We start from the raw sequence: 13556 nt of genomic DNA, 5'->3' as shown, positions 1-13556 counted from the left end.
CTTTGAGCATTTATACACAATTCGTTACTCTTGTCCATGCAGTATGGATGTGTAAGCGTTCATGCGTATACCAAGCATATACAGTAGGCCTGCACTTATTGGGCAGGTACTCAGATACGCATGCTCACTGGGGACATCTAAGTTAAGAAAATGTAGCCAGAGAAAAACCTATGATGTCACAGGAGGAGGAGGGACCTCCCAATGTTTAACTGCAACAGCTGAGTGGTTAGGGCAGTCACCTCACTCCAGTCCTTTTTCCAGTGTTCATTTGAAGATGGCCCAAGAAAAGAAGAGATGTGGAGCCAGGAGGAAAAGAGGGGGTGTGGCACAATGAAGTGGGTGCTGTTTTGAAAAGTTTCTAGCCTAGAGCCCAGCTTCATATTAGTTTGGAAATTTCCCCACTGCACTGCCCTCCATCAATTTTATCTGGTGATTATTAAATGTACCTGCCTGGCCAGGATGTAGCCTACTGTGCATGCTCAATATACATGTGCACACTTGTAGAACTAACAGAATTGCAAACTATGTACAAGTGCTAGAAAGGCCATGTTGTGCTGGAAAACTACCATCTAGGTGGACAAAATGAAATGGAATTCTGCCTTAGGCACAGAGAAGGCCTTGGTCTTTAGCTGTACTTGCTAACTCGCATGAAAACTACAAGCTTTACCATCAATTACTTAATGTAAGAACAGACCTTTTATTTCCTAGTGAGATATAACCATACAAGCATTAGGAGGAGCATTGTCAGCAGATTGAGGGAAGTTATTATTCCCCTCTATTAATCACTGGTGAAGCCACATCTGGAGGACTGTGTCCAGTTTTGAGCTCCCTGCTACAGAAAGGATGTGGACAAGTTGGAGAGAGTCCAGTAGAGGGTAATGAAAATAGGGGGCTGGGGAACAGGGCTTACGAGGAGAAGCTGAGAGAGGGTCTGGGTGTGTTTAGCCTAGGAAAGGGAAGACTGGAAGGGATTTAGTAACATCTTTCAACTGCCTCAGGGGTGGCTACAAAGAGTATGGATCTAAACTGTTCTCAGTGGTGAAAGATGACAGAACAAGGACCAATGGTTTCAAGTTGCAGCAAGAGAAGTTTAGGTTAGATACTAGGAAAAACATTCTCACTAGTGGGGTAGTAAAACACTGGAACAGGTTACACAGAGAGGTTGTGGAATCTCCATCCTTGGAGTTTCTTAAGACCCAGCTGGACAAAGTCTTGTCTGGGATGATGTTGTTGGGGATAGTCCTGGTTTGAGCAGAGAGTTGGATTAGATGGCCTCCTGAGAACCCTTCCAACCCTAATTTTTTATGATCCTATGAAGACTATGGGTGGGAAGGGGACTCTTAGCTGCAAGTAGATTTTATTAAGCTGAGTTTTAACTTATAGAATCTGCTTGTCTTTCCTTTTCTGTGGAGATGATAAATTCATTTATTATGTATCTAGACTTTTTCCTGGCTCTCTTTAAAGCTCCCTTATCTCTCTCTTTGTTACCCTCATTCCTCTTGCTGCTCCTTAAGGCCTTGGAATATCTTTTCAAGTTCATTGTCCAATCTCGGATCCTTTACTCCAGAGCAACTTGTGGAATGGAAGAGGAGCAGTTCCGCTCCAGCATTCAGGAGCTTTTCCAGTCCATCAGATTTGTCCTCAGCTTGGACAGTAGGAGCTCCGAGACACTAATCTTCACACAGGTTAGCTTTCTTCTGCACTTATGTTTAACTGCCAATAAAAAGAGGAAGCTATTTTGTGCCAAGCAGCACATACCTGAAATGATTAGGAGCCAGTAGCGTAGCATGTGCACTCTATCAGGCTGATTATACTGAAAGGAGTGGCATAGCCGCACAGTAATTTTAGACTGTAGAATTGCACGTATGGACAAATGCAGAACAGTTGGGCAGTTTTACATTCAAGAAGGGACACAAATATATTGTCATGTTATGTGGTTAGAGGAAACATTCTGCATTCCTTTTATTTTTTAAGTCAAGCGTCTGAATCATAAGCATAAAGGGTGTTATGGCTTATGGGTCCTCAGCACCCACTAAATTTTTTTTGGTGGGTGCTCAAGCCCTGGAGCACCCACGGAATCAGCACCTATGAGCAAGAGTCTCTCTACTATGATATATCCACACTATGAAAAAGTTTGAGAAACACAGCCGTAGCTCTGAGTTTAATCACCCTGTAGTGGGCTCAACATGAGCGTGAACCAGGATATCACAAACCAGTGTGAGACTACCTACAGGAAAATGATCATCAGGGAAAATTGTAGCTAGGAAAACCATTCTTTTGTTTTCAGCTTTGGCTTTCATAGATACCCAAAGCAACCTGGAATAAGGAGGGAATTGTTCTCTTTGTTACCATGCTGGCATTTATATGTTTGTGAAAACTGTCCTATTTAATATTTGAAAAGTTTACTTTTTGTTTCCCACCTGCCACTGTGTTGCCCCTTGATCCCAATTGCCCCATAGGCCCCTCAGCCTGGAGGACAGGTGAGCGGAGCTGGGACAGGTGCCCCACAAAAATGTGGTGGTACTACAAGGCCGTCATTTAATTCTGTAAGTAATGATCCCCTACTTTGCACAGCTCTTTCATCCTGGATGTACCCGTGACTCTCTTTCCTAACCCAATCCATCTTTTCCTGCATATAAACTTGGTAATTAGTGTTTGATTGTTCAGTTTTTGAAGCTAAGGAATAAAATATGGCCTGTTCTAGTATCAAATTTAACAAGCAGGATTTCAAAGCCTTGAAAATGCAGTATAAGAGGTGGTCAAGACCTGTGTGAGTCACCTTGATCATTAGAAGTGATGAGAGAAAATGGATCACTGTTGCAAGAGACTAGATATGGATTTTACTCATCCTTCAGTATAAGGGATGTTTTCATATATATTAATAGACAAGAAAACCAATGACGATATAGAAGATACTTTAGATAAAATATGAAAGTGACAAGATACTGGGTCTTACTCATCTTGTTTTCCTCTTTTCCTCTTCAAATCCCACCAAAGTGATTGTGGCGAATGGTAGTTTATTCTTAGCTCAAACCTGTTGTTATGGTGCTTTTAGGTTCTTTTAGTGCATGTATCACTGAAGATGATATCACTGTGCGATGGCAACCTAGGGTATGGACCCAGGCTTGGATCCTTTTAAAAGGGGAACATTTCAGAAGGGCAACAGATGGTACTTTATAATTGTTGTGTGAATGAGGTAAGAATGATTCAAATGAAGCGAACCTCTCCTTTAACCCTGGAAGAAGGAGTGTTAGAGTTGGAGTGGGTTGGCTGCTTTTCTTTATACTCCTTGAGTGTGGACAGATGCAACTCTTAGAACATTCTAGATATACTTTAAACTGTGAGGCCATGTCCAGACGAGCACAGCCATGCACTATGTGGTGCTTCAGACATGTGTCTGGCACCACATACTGCACATTCAGCTGTTCTCCATGCTGAAAGGGAGCACAGGGGAGTGGGTGGAGGGAGTTGACCCCTGGATATTCAGGGGTCAAAAAAACCCACGCCAAAAAATAGAGGAGCAGTGCATGGAGGGGCAGCGTGTGCAGCTGATAACTGGAGCCTGGCTGGCTGGAGCCACACTCTGGCTCCCAACCATGCTCTGAGCAGCAGGATCACTTCTGTTACAGCCCCAGGAGGCCCCCAGTACCCCAGGTAAGGCTTCTAGGGCCTACCCCACCCAGTGTAACCTGCCATGTGCCAGAGGGTGTGTAGCACAGGTGTTCCTCAGAGATAACTAGCGATGGCCCAGGGTGTCCCACTGCTTTTTGTCCCCAAGGAACCAAACATCCATCCTCATGTGGATGTAGCCTGAAAGTCTAGATGTACATACCACTTTACCCAATTTAAATTTCATGTAATGTTTCTAAAGTACATGGGAATAACAAGTACTATTTTGAGCCAGTGTTCCTTGAACTGGTTCAATGTTATTTGCAAACACAGAGCACTCTGTACCAAGTGTCTGGTCAGTTTTTCCAGATATGCCAAACTGTACTGCTCCTTACCACCCCCAAACTGATACAGGGCAATGGGGCTGCTCTGGGATGCAACTCTACTTTTCAAAGAGCTTTTGCCGACAGAGACCACAGTCTGCAGAGATGGGGAAGTAGAAAGCCTTTGTATCAGTTTCGCTTCCCTGTTAGGTCCTAAGTTTATTTGGGGTGTGAGAGGATAGCCAGGATCTAGGGACTGAGCCCCCCATGACACACACATACTTAGTCACCCCCTGTCTGGATACCATCACACAGAGTTGGGTAGCGTGCAAGCAAGTACAGGCATGGGCTGTGCAAGTGAGGGCATGCAGGGAAACAAAGGCATGGAGCGTGGTTTGGGTGGAGAGCAGTGGTGGCAGCTCAGATACGGGTGACAAGAAATACCTGGCAACCCCTCCCCAACTTCAGATTGAACCTAGGATCTTAGGATCTGTAACAAGGAGATGAAAGTGGCAAGGTGGCTTTCCAGGGCAGGGGTTGGAAAAGCCAAGGAGTTCTTGAGAGGACCCAGAACACCCAGCCTCATGGGTACCATGAGCCAGGGATCTCACAGCCCCCCAGAACCTGGCAACCTTTCCACTCCAAACCCCTGCCCCAGTATGGGTCTTCCTCCACCTCTAGGGGAATCCTGAGGAAACCCTAGGCACTGACCCCTAGGAGGCATGATGGTCTGGGTACTCTACCACCCCCTGTTTTGGCATAAAATCTGTAAAAAGTAGTTCTACATAGAACCCTTAGCAGTATATGTGTGGACATTTCAGTTCAAGGACAATTATGAATGGGTTCCCAATCAGTGATATTTTTGGAACAGTTCAAATGTTATCTCTGTCTGCACCCCTTGTCTCACCCAGGATGTTAGAGATTTTCCTTCCCAAGCCATGAGAGTAAAATTGATTTTGCCATCCTTCCTTCCTTCCAGGTTTCTTAAATCACTACAAATATCCTCCCACTTATTAGAAGGTTTATAGGCAGATTCAGGAAAACTGTTGCAAGAATATTCTGAACTATTGTCGTGACATTTCTGCTTGTTTTCCTAGTCACAGTTCTTGCCAGGTTGTTCTACACTAGTGGGGGCCAACCTTTTAAGCAGACATGCCACAATTCAGCCCTTCACCTTCCCTGAGTGCCCTTCAAACCCCTTTCTCATGCTTGATCTGCTGCTCTGCTTTGTGCTTCCTGCCCTGTATGCCAGTATACTGCTTGTCCTGTCCCTGGTCTGCAGTGTGCAACACACGGAGGCCATCTCACACATGCAACACACAGGTTGACTCCCCCTGGTCTACACAATCATGAAATTATCATAGAGAAAACTAAAACTAATGCTAAGATCTGCAAACATTATAATAGCCCTCAAATATTTCAAAGCCATGAGATTATTGTTAGTTTATCTTATTTATTCAATATTTATATGTTGCAACACTCAGCTGATGACATGGTAAACTCTTTGGACTGCTATGTAATCTAAATTGATTACAAAGACAATAAGTTTCTTGGTGACATAATAGGTAGAGAAATGGAGTGAGGAGCAAAATTATTTGTAGAATAATGATGCAGACTGTACAGACCATCTAATGTTTGAAAGGGATTTTGGGTTATTTTTTAAATTGCATTTATTATGTTTAAAGAGAGATTAATGAGGGGATATTGTTTGATTGTGGAAAACAGTGGTTTGAAGAGTGATTCGGAATTGAAATGAGAAACAAGGATTTCTTAGGATGATATTGTGATTGGACCAATTATGTAGTTGGGATAGAGTTAGTTAACTGGGGTCCTCAAGAGTAGGGGAACTCAGTGCCCAAGATAAGTGGTCGTTCCTTAAGGAGACGATACTCAGAGCCCAAGGGGTGACAATCCCAACAAAAAGCAAGGGTGGCAAGAGTGCCCAAAAGCCCCCCTGGCTTACCAAGGGCATTCGTGAATGCCTGATTGCCAAAAAGGAGGTGTACACCCGGTGGAAGGGAGGGGCTATCACCAAAGAGGAGTGTACCTCCACCGCTCAGGTCTGTAGGGGGGCTGTTAGAAAAGCTAAGGCAGACACGGAGCTAGGGCTAGCATCAAGGATCAAAGATAATAAAAAGTCCTTTTTTAAATTTATGGGGAGAATGAAGAAGGCACCAGGTAATGTGGGGCCCCTGCAGGATATGCTTGGCAATCTGGTGGTTGCACCAGAGGGGAAAGCAGACCTCCTTAACAAATTCTTCACCTCCATTTTCTTGTTCAGGGACCGGGACTCCCTGACCTGGATTCCAGACGGACTCGGGAGAAACGCTGCCAGGCCTAAGGTTGGGGAGGACCGGGTTAGAGAGCTTCTGGAGCGGCTGGACGTGTTCAAATCAGCAGGTCCAGATGCTCTCCACCCCAGGGTGTAGACGGAATTGGCAGGGGTTATTGTGGGGCCCCTGGCATGGCTTTATGAGCGCTCGTGGTGCTCTGGCCAGGTGCCAGATAACTGGAAGAAAGCCAACATGGTCCCCATCTTCAAAAAAGGGAAAAGGGAGGACCCGGGCAACTATAGGCCCATTAGTCTTACTTCAGTCCTAGGGAAACTCTTTGAGAAGATCATCAAGGAGCACATCTGTGATGGGCCAGCAGCAGGGATGATGCTCAAGGGCATCCAGCACGGTTTCATTAGGGGCAGGTCCTGTCAGACCAACCTGATTGCCTTCTACTATCAGGTCACAAAAGCATTGGATGCAGGTGTCACGGTGGATGTAGTCTTTCTAGACTTCAGCAAGGCCTTTGACACTGTCTCCCACCCCATTCTCATCAAAAAACTAGGTGACTGTGGCATTGATGCCTACACAGTTAGATGGATTGCTAATTGGCTGAAGGGTCATACTTAGAGGGTAGTGGTGGACGGGTCTTTTTCGACCTGGAGGGAAGTGGGCAGTGGAGTCCCCCAGGGCTCGGTTCTTGGGTCCGCACTGTTCAATTTCTTTATTAGTTACTTGGACAACAGGGTAAAAAGCCTGTTTAAATTTGCTGATGATACCAAGATTTGGGGTGAGGTGGGCACGCTAGTAGGGAAGGACAGATTACAGCAGGACCTGGACAGGTTACAATGGTGGGCTAATGAAAATAGGATGGATTTCAATACTGACAAGTGCAGGGTGCTGCACTTGGGCATTAGGAACCAGCAGCACACCTATAAGATGGGAAACTCCCTTATCGAGAGCACGGTGGCAGAAAGAGATCTTGGAGTCATTATTGACTCCAAGATGAACATGGGCCGACAATGCGAGGCCACGGTCAGTAGGGCTAACCTTACCTTGTCGTGCATCCACAGATGCATCTCAAGCAGGGCCAAGGATGTGCTCCTCCCCCTCTATGCGACACTGGTCAGGCTGCAGCTGGAGTACTGTGTTCAATTATGGGCGCCGCACTTCAGGAGGGATGTGGACAGCATTGAGAGGGTCCAGAGGAGGGCCACCCGCATGATCTGGGGACAGCAGGATAGACCCTACAAAAAGAGGCTACGGGACCTTAACCTGTTCAGCTTTCACAAGAGAAGGCTGAGGGGGGACCTGGTGGCCATCTATAAACTCACAAGGGGAGACCAGCAGGGTTTGGGAGAGACCCTGTTCCCCCTAGTGCCCTCTGAGGTAACAAGGAATAATGGCCACAAATTGTTAGAGAGTAGGTTTAGACTAGACATCCGAAGGCACTACTTCACAGTCAGGGCAGCTAGGATCTGGAACCAACTCCCAAGGGAAGTGGTGATGTTTCCTACCCTGGGGGTCTTTAAGAGGAAGCTTGACGTCTACCTGGCTGGGGTCATTTGAGCCCAGTTTTCTCTCCTGCCCAGGGTAGGGGGTCGGACTTGATCTACAAGGTCCCTTCCAACCCTACTTCTATGAAATGCAAGACATTCTTTATCAGGTCTCTACTGTCTTGGATCCCTCCTGTGTTGCTTGTGTGCTGCCTGTGAGTTGGTTCCTGTTATGATAGCTGAGTCCACTGTTTTCTTCTTCTTTTGGATGGCTGTCATCAGGTATTTTTGGTAATACATTTGAGCCTGCTGCATAGTAGTCAGGTATGTCCCCAGGTTGCCTCTTAGTTTAGTAGCATAAGTGAGTATCTCCTGTTTAAGTTGATCTCTTTTGGTGTAGGTTAGGTGAAGAATATGGTTTCTCAATTTTCCTAAGTTCTCCTGCATAGTTGTATTGCTTATATAGAATTGTGCCTGTTAGCTGGAGGGCTGCAGATTATGAGTTCCCTTGGAATGATTTTGTGTTTCTTGCCCAGGCTTAAGAAGGTGTGTCACCATGTGTTTGGCTCTTTTTTTCTTTAGATTGTGACATTTCCATTGTAAATGGCAAATTTGAATATGTTCCATGTTATGATAGTGTAAGCATAATGTTGTAGTTGTGATGGTCCAGAAATTATGCGAGAGGCAAGGATTTCTTAGGGTGATAACTTTTATTGGACCAACTATGTAGCTGGGCCAGAATTAAACAAGCTTTTGAATGCAAGACATTCTTCATCAGGTGATTTCAGATGTCTTGCATTTGAATGCTTGTCTAACGCTATCCCAACTACATAGTTGTTCCAATAAGAAATCCTTGTCTTTTGCATAATTTCTGGACCATCATGGCTACATCACTGTTACACTACCATAACATGGAAAATGGTGAAAAAGAAGGTAATTGTGTGTTGTAAAGTATCCTACTCAAAGGGCGCATCTACATGTGCAAGTGCTCTGGCTCCCCTGGGTGCTAGCCAAGAGGCTGGCAGGGAGCACCAGGACAGGAGACTGCTGTCTCCTGGTGGAGACTAGGACATTGTTCCCTGCCCCCGGGAGCTTCCTGCTGCTGGAGCAGGCTCCACCGCTGGACCCTGGGCAGGGAAAATGTCCCCCTGCCAGCTCTAATCTCGAGTAAAGCATCTTGTGTAGACGTGCCCAAAGTGTAGGAATTAGCATGAGGGAGGTCACAGAGGTGCTTGAGAAGAGAGAAAAAAGAGTATGTGGGGTAGAGGGGGAAAAAGAACTAGCAAAATGGAGGAAACTGTTGGACAGTTAGGCTTGAGATGCAGATAGGAAGCTTTATAAATCTGGCCAGCGAGTTTGAAATTGTTGTAGAAAAGGCTGTGGAGCCAGTAAGGGAATTCGTCAAAACAGTGAGTATGGACTTTGGTGATGATAATTGCCATTTGGATGGGAATGAGAAGGTGGCTGGAAAGTCAAACAGATTTAATTATTTCAGGTAAGAGGTTATCAAAATATGCAAAAGAAATTTGACTGTAGGGATATGTTGCAAAGGAAGAAGAAACGGGAGGATTTTAAAACATCTTGAATATTAGGGGTAAGCAGAATGAGTTCAGGATGATACCAAATTTGTAGGACTTGAGAACTCAAAGCGTTATGGAGTTATGTACTCTCACAGATATAAATAGGAAGGAATGACTTGAGTGAAATGAAGATTTACTTTTGTTATACTGAGATGTTCCTCCTTTCCATAGTTACCTGCAGGGATAACTCCAAGCTATTGAAGATATCCCCTTGCAACACAAGTCATTTATACTGTATTTTTTTTGCATGATATGGTGCTTATTTCTCATGGAAATTCACTTAGCCTCACTGTTGTAGAAGCGCAGTAATATCACACAATAGTGTTGCTGTTAAGGGTCTGTCAGTATCTTCTTTACAAACGAGACTTTTGGAGGAGCTGTTTACTAAAGTATTTCTGTGCAAAAATGTGAGATACAGGTTCTCAGTTCAAGTATCTTTTCGTAACATATAAACGGTAAAAATCAACAAAAAAGATTTGGACTATTTTAGGATTTTCTTGTTTTGTTCTCCTACACCTAAAAAGCTATTATATTTTTAATACCATTTTATACATTCTAGTGTAAATTGTGATCAGCATCCTTGTGAGGTTTTTGATTTCTTAAATCCAAATGTAGTCAACCTGTTATGTATTAGTATTGCAGGGATGTCAAAACAGAACCAGATCTTGCATACTAGCTGCTCTTTGCTTCCTGTGAACAGCAGGGTGATACAGATTGGAGTATCAGCCACAACTCAGAATTTAAAAACTCTTTCAGACCCTTAACTCTGTTTTACCACTGTTTGTTTGTATTTCACAAACTTTGTTTCTGATGTACTATCCTTGCTTTAGAAGTACAGACCTCAAAACATTTCTTCATTTTTTTTTTCAGGCTGCTCTGTTGAATTCATTCCCTGCGATCTTTGATGAGCTACTGCAGATGTTCACAGTGCAGGAAGTAGCAGAGTTTGTGAGAGGAACTCTAGGCAGCATGCCCAGTACAGTGCACATTGGGCAATCGATGGATGTTGTTAAGCTGCAATCTATAGCACGCACTGTGGACAGCCGCCTGTTTTCTTTCTCAGGTAGGAAAGTAGCATCTGTTTATACCACTTGCAGCTGAATGCACCAGATGACTGACTGATTGAGAATAGCAGTGTATTACATTACTTGCATTGCTTTGCTGAGGACATTTCAATACTGAATACAAATAAACACAGAGATTTGTGTGAATTATACTGTAATCAAGTTGATTTATATATATACATTTGTTATGTTTATATTGTTCTGTGTCCATAGAGCTTTTCACATACTAGAGATTGAGGTATACATCAGGCTACCAAGAATAAATGAGGTGAGGTTTAGGATGCAGTGGAATATCTAATCTAGCATAACAGTGATAAAAGCATGTTTATTATGTGTCTAATCCAATCACTGCCATTTTCATTGCTCACAAATACACACTGCATTGTATTTTTGGTACTGTTAGATATAAAAATAGTATTGAACAAGACACAGATATTAAGACAACCCCTGCCCCAGCAAGCTTACAGTGTGGAAACAGATACTGAAAACAAGTAACTGGAGATAGGCCTGTTGAAAGTCTCTGGGTTGAGGTCAGAGGGGAGAGCAACAAGGGAGATGTTGTGGTGGGTGTGTGCTATAGACTACCAAACCAGGAGGAAGTGGTGGATGAGGCTTTCTTCGAACAGCTAGTGGAAGTTTCCCAATCACAAGCCCTGGTTCTCATGGAGGACTTCAGTCACCCTGACATCTGCTAGTAGAGCAATACAGCAGTGCACAGATAATCCAGGAAGTTTTTTGGAGAGTATTGGGGACACCTTCCTGGTGCAAGTGCTGGAGCGGCCAACTAGGGGCCATGCTCTTGACCTGCTGCTCACAAAGAGAAGAATTGGTGAGGAATGTAGTAGTGGATGGCAACTTGGGCAGCAGTGACCATGAGATGATTGAGTTCAGGATCCTGAGGAAAGGAAGGATGAAGAGCAGCAGAGTAGGGACCCCAGACTTCAGAAAGCAGACTTTGACTCAGAGAACTCATGGACCAGATCCCCTAGGAAGCCCATCTGAGGGGGAGAGGAGTCCAGAACAGCTGGCCAGTACTTTAAATAAGTCTTACTGAGAGTGCAGGAAAAAAAAATCTTGAGTACAGGAAGACTAGCAAGTATGGCAGAAAACCAGCTTGGCTTAGCAGGGAACTTTTCAATAAACTAAGTCACAAAAAGGAAACTTATAAGAAGTAGAAATTTGGACAAATAAATAGGGAGGAATATAAAAGTATTGCTCAGGCATGCAGGGAATGCAGTCAGGAAGGCCAAAGCGCAACTGGAGTTGCAGCTAGCAAGGGATGTGAAGAGTAACAAGAAGGGTTTCTACAAGTATATCAGTAGCAAGAGCAGAATCAAGGAAAGTGTGGGTCCCGTACCGAACGGGAGAGACAACCTTGTGACAGAGGATGCAGAAAAGGCTGAAGTGCTCAATGCCTTCTTTGCCTCCATCTTCACAGTCAAGGGCAGCTCCCAGACTACTGCACCTGGCACCACAGTTTGGAGAGGAGGTGAGCAGCCCTCAGTGGCAAAAGAGCAGGCTGGGGACTATTTAGAAAAGCTGGACATGTACAAGTCAGTGGGACTGGACAGGATGCACCTGAGGGTGCTGTGGGGGATGACTGATGAGATTACAGAGCCACTGACCATCATCTTTGAAAATTCATGGTGATCAGGAGAGGTCCCAGATGATTGGAAAAGGGCAAATGTAGTGTCCATATTTAAGAAAAGGAAAAAGGAGGATCCAGGGAACTACAGACCTGTCAGCCTCACCTCAGTCCCTGGAAAAATCATGGAGCAGGTCCTCAAGGAATCCATATCTAAGCAGGTGGAGGAGAAGGAGGAGGTGGTGATTAGGAATAGTCAGCATGGATTCACCAAGGGCAAGTCATGCCTAACCAACCTGATTGCCCTCTATAATGAGGTGACTGGCTCCGTGGATGCAGGGAGACCAGTGGATGTGATACACCTTGATTTTAGCAAGGCTTTTGATACAGGCAAACTAAGGAAGTATGGGCTGGATGAATGAACTGTAAAGTGGATAGGAAACTGGCTGGAGCATTGGGCTCAGAGAGTATTAATCAATGGCTCGATGTCTAGTTGGCAGCCGGTATTAGGTGGAGTGCCAAAGGGGTCAGTCTTCCGGCCGGTTTTGTTCAATGTCTTCATCGACGACCTGGAAGATAGTGTGGTGGGAGAAACCTCCCTAAGGTTCGTTGTCTAGCTGTAATTTGATAGACAGACAATGCGGGTAAAGACAGACAGCTGTTTATTTGCTCGAGCAAAGACCATAATGCAAGCAAAAGGCAAAATGGCCCCCCCTAAAGGGTGAGGCGATCTTTTATACTTATTATAATAAGGCAAGACTTACAGGGTTAACAAAAAGCAATATTTGGGCGGTGCTTTACAAATTTTTGTAACAGCATATTTCTATTAAGCTGAACTAGCACTTTCTTAAAAGCTAAAAGTTAAGTAACAGTAATATTATAATATGTTAGCAAAACCTTACACAGTAGTAGATACTTCTCAAGGACAGGTTTCCCTGTCTTATCTTATTTCTTGCTGTAGCTGATTTTTCAGCACACAGACACAGAGATACTTGCTGCTTTTAACTCAGAAAATGCTTAATACAGTTAAAATGATTACTTGACACAAGCAAAGGCTTAGCTATCATTCTGCCTTGTGGTCAGCTGCATTGCTAGGCCACAGGTCATGCCTTGTATTCAACTGTAAAGCTAATACTTCTTAATAATCCAAATTATTGTTAACCTAACAGTATGCTATCAGAAAACTATTCTATTTCATGGTAATAACAAACATGCTCACCACAATAGCATAGAGTGCATCCTCAGCAAGTTTACAGATGACACCAAAGTTGGGGGAGTAATAGATACGCTGAAGGGTAGGGCTCAGATTCAGAGTAACCTAGACAAACTGGAGGACTGGGCCAAAAGAAATCTCATGAGGTTCAACAAGGAATAATCTCATGCACCAGTACAGGCTGGGGACTGACTGGCTGGGCAGCAGCTTTGCAGAAAAGGACCTGGGGGTTACAGTGAACAATAAGCTGACTATGAGCCAACAGTGTGCCCTTGTTGCAAAGAAGGCTAATGACATAGTGGACTGCATTGGTAGGAGTGTTGCCAGCAGGTTAAGGGAAGTGATAAATCCCCTCTATTCAGCACTGGTGAGGCCACATCTGGAGTACTGTGTTCAGTTTTGCCGCCGCCCCC

At 44.4% G+C, this 13556-nt stretch overlaps 1 protein-coding gene across 1 annotated transcript in view; it reads left to right on the top strand.

Annotated features, from left to right (window-relative positions):
• Positions 1-13556, top strand: part of DOCK3 (dedicator of cytokinesis 3) — a 590333-nt gene that overhangs the window by 471426 nt on the left and 105351 nt on the right. The window contains exons 23-24 of the mRNA XM_025213329.1: positions 1515-1685; positions 10152-10344. Of these exons, the coding sequence (XP_025069114.1) occupies positions 1515-1685; positions 10152-10344 (364 nt within the window). The remainder of the gene's footprint in view (positions 1-1514; positions 1686-10151; positions 10345-13556) is intronic.

Source organism: Alligator sinensis, unplaced genomic scaffold, assembly GCF_000455745.1.
Source record: "Alligator sinensis unplaced genomic scaffold, ASM45574v1 scaffold630_1, whole genome shotgun sequence".
NCBI classification, from domain to species: Eukaryota; Metazoa; Chordata; order Crocodylia; family Alligatoridae; genus Alligator; species Alligator sinensis.
Note: the sequence above shows the minus strand (reverse complement) of the source record. Positions and strands in the feature narration are given on the sequence as shown.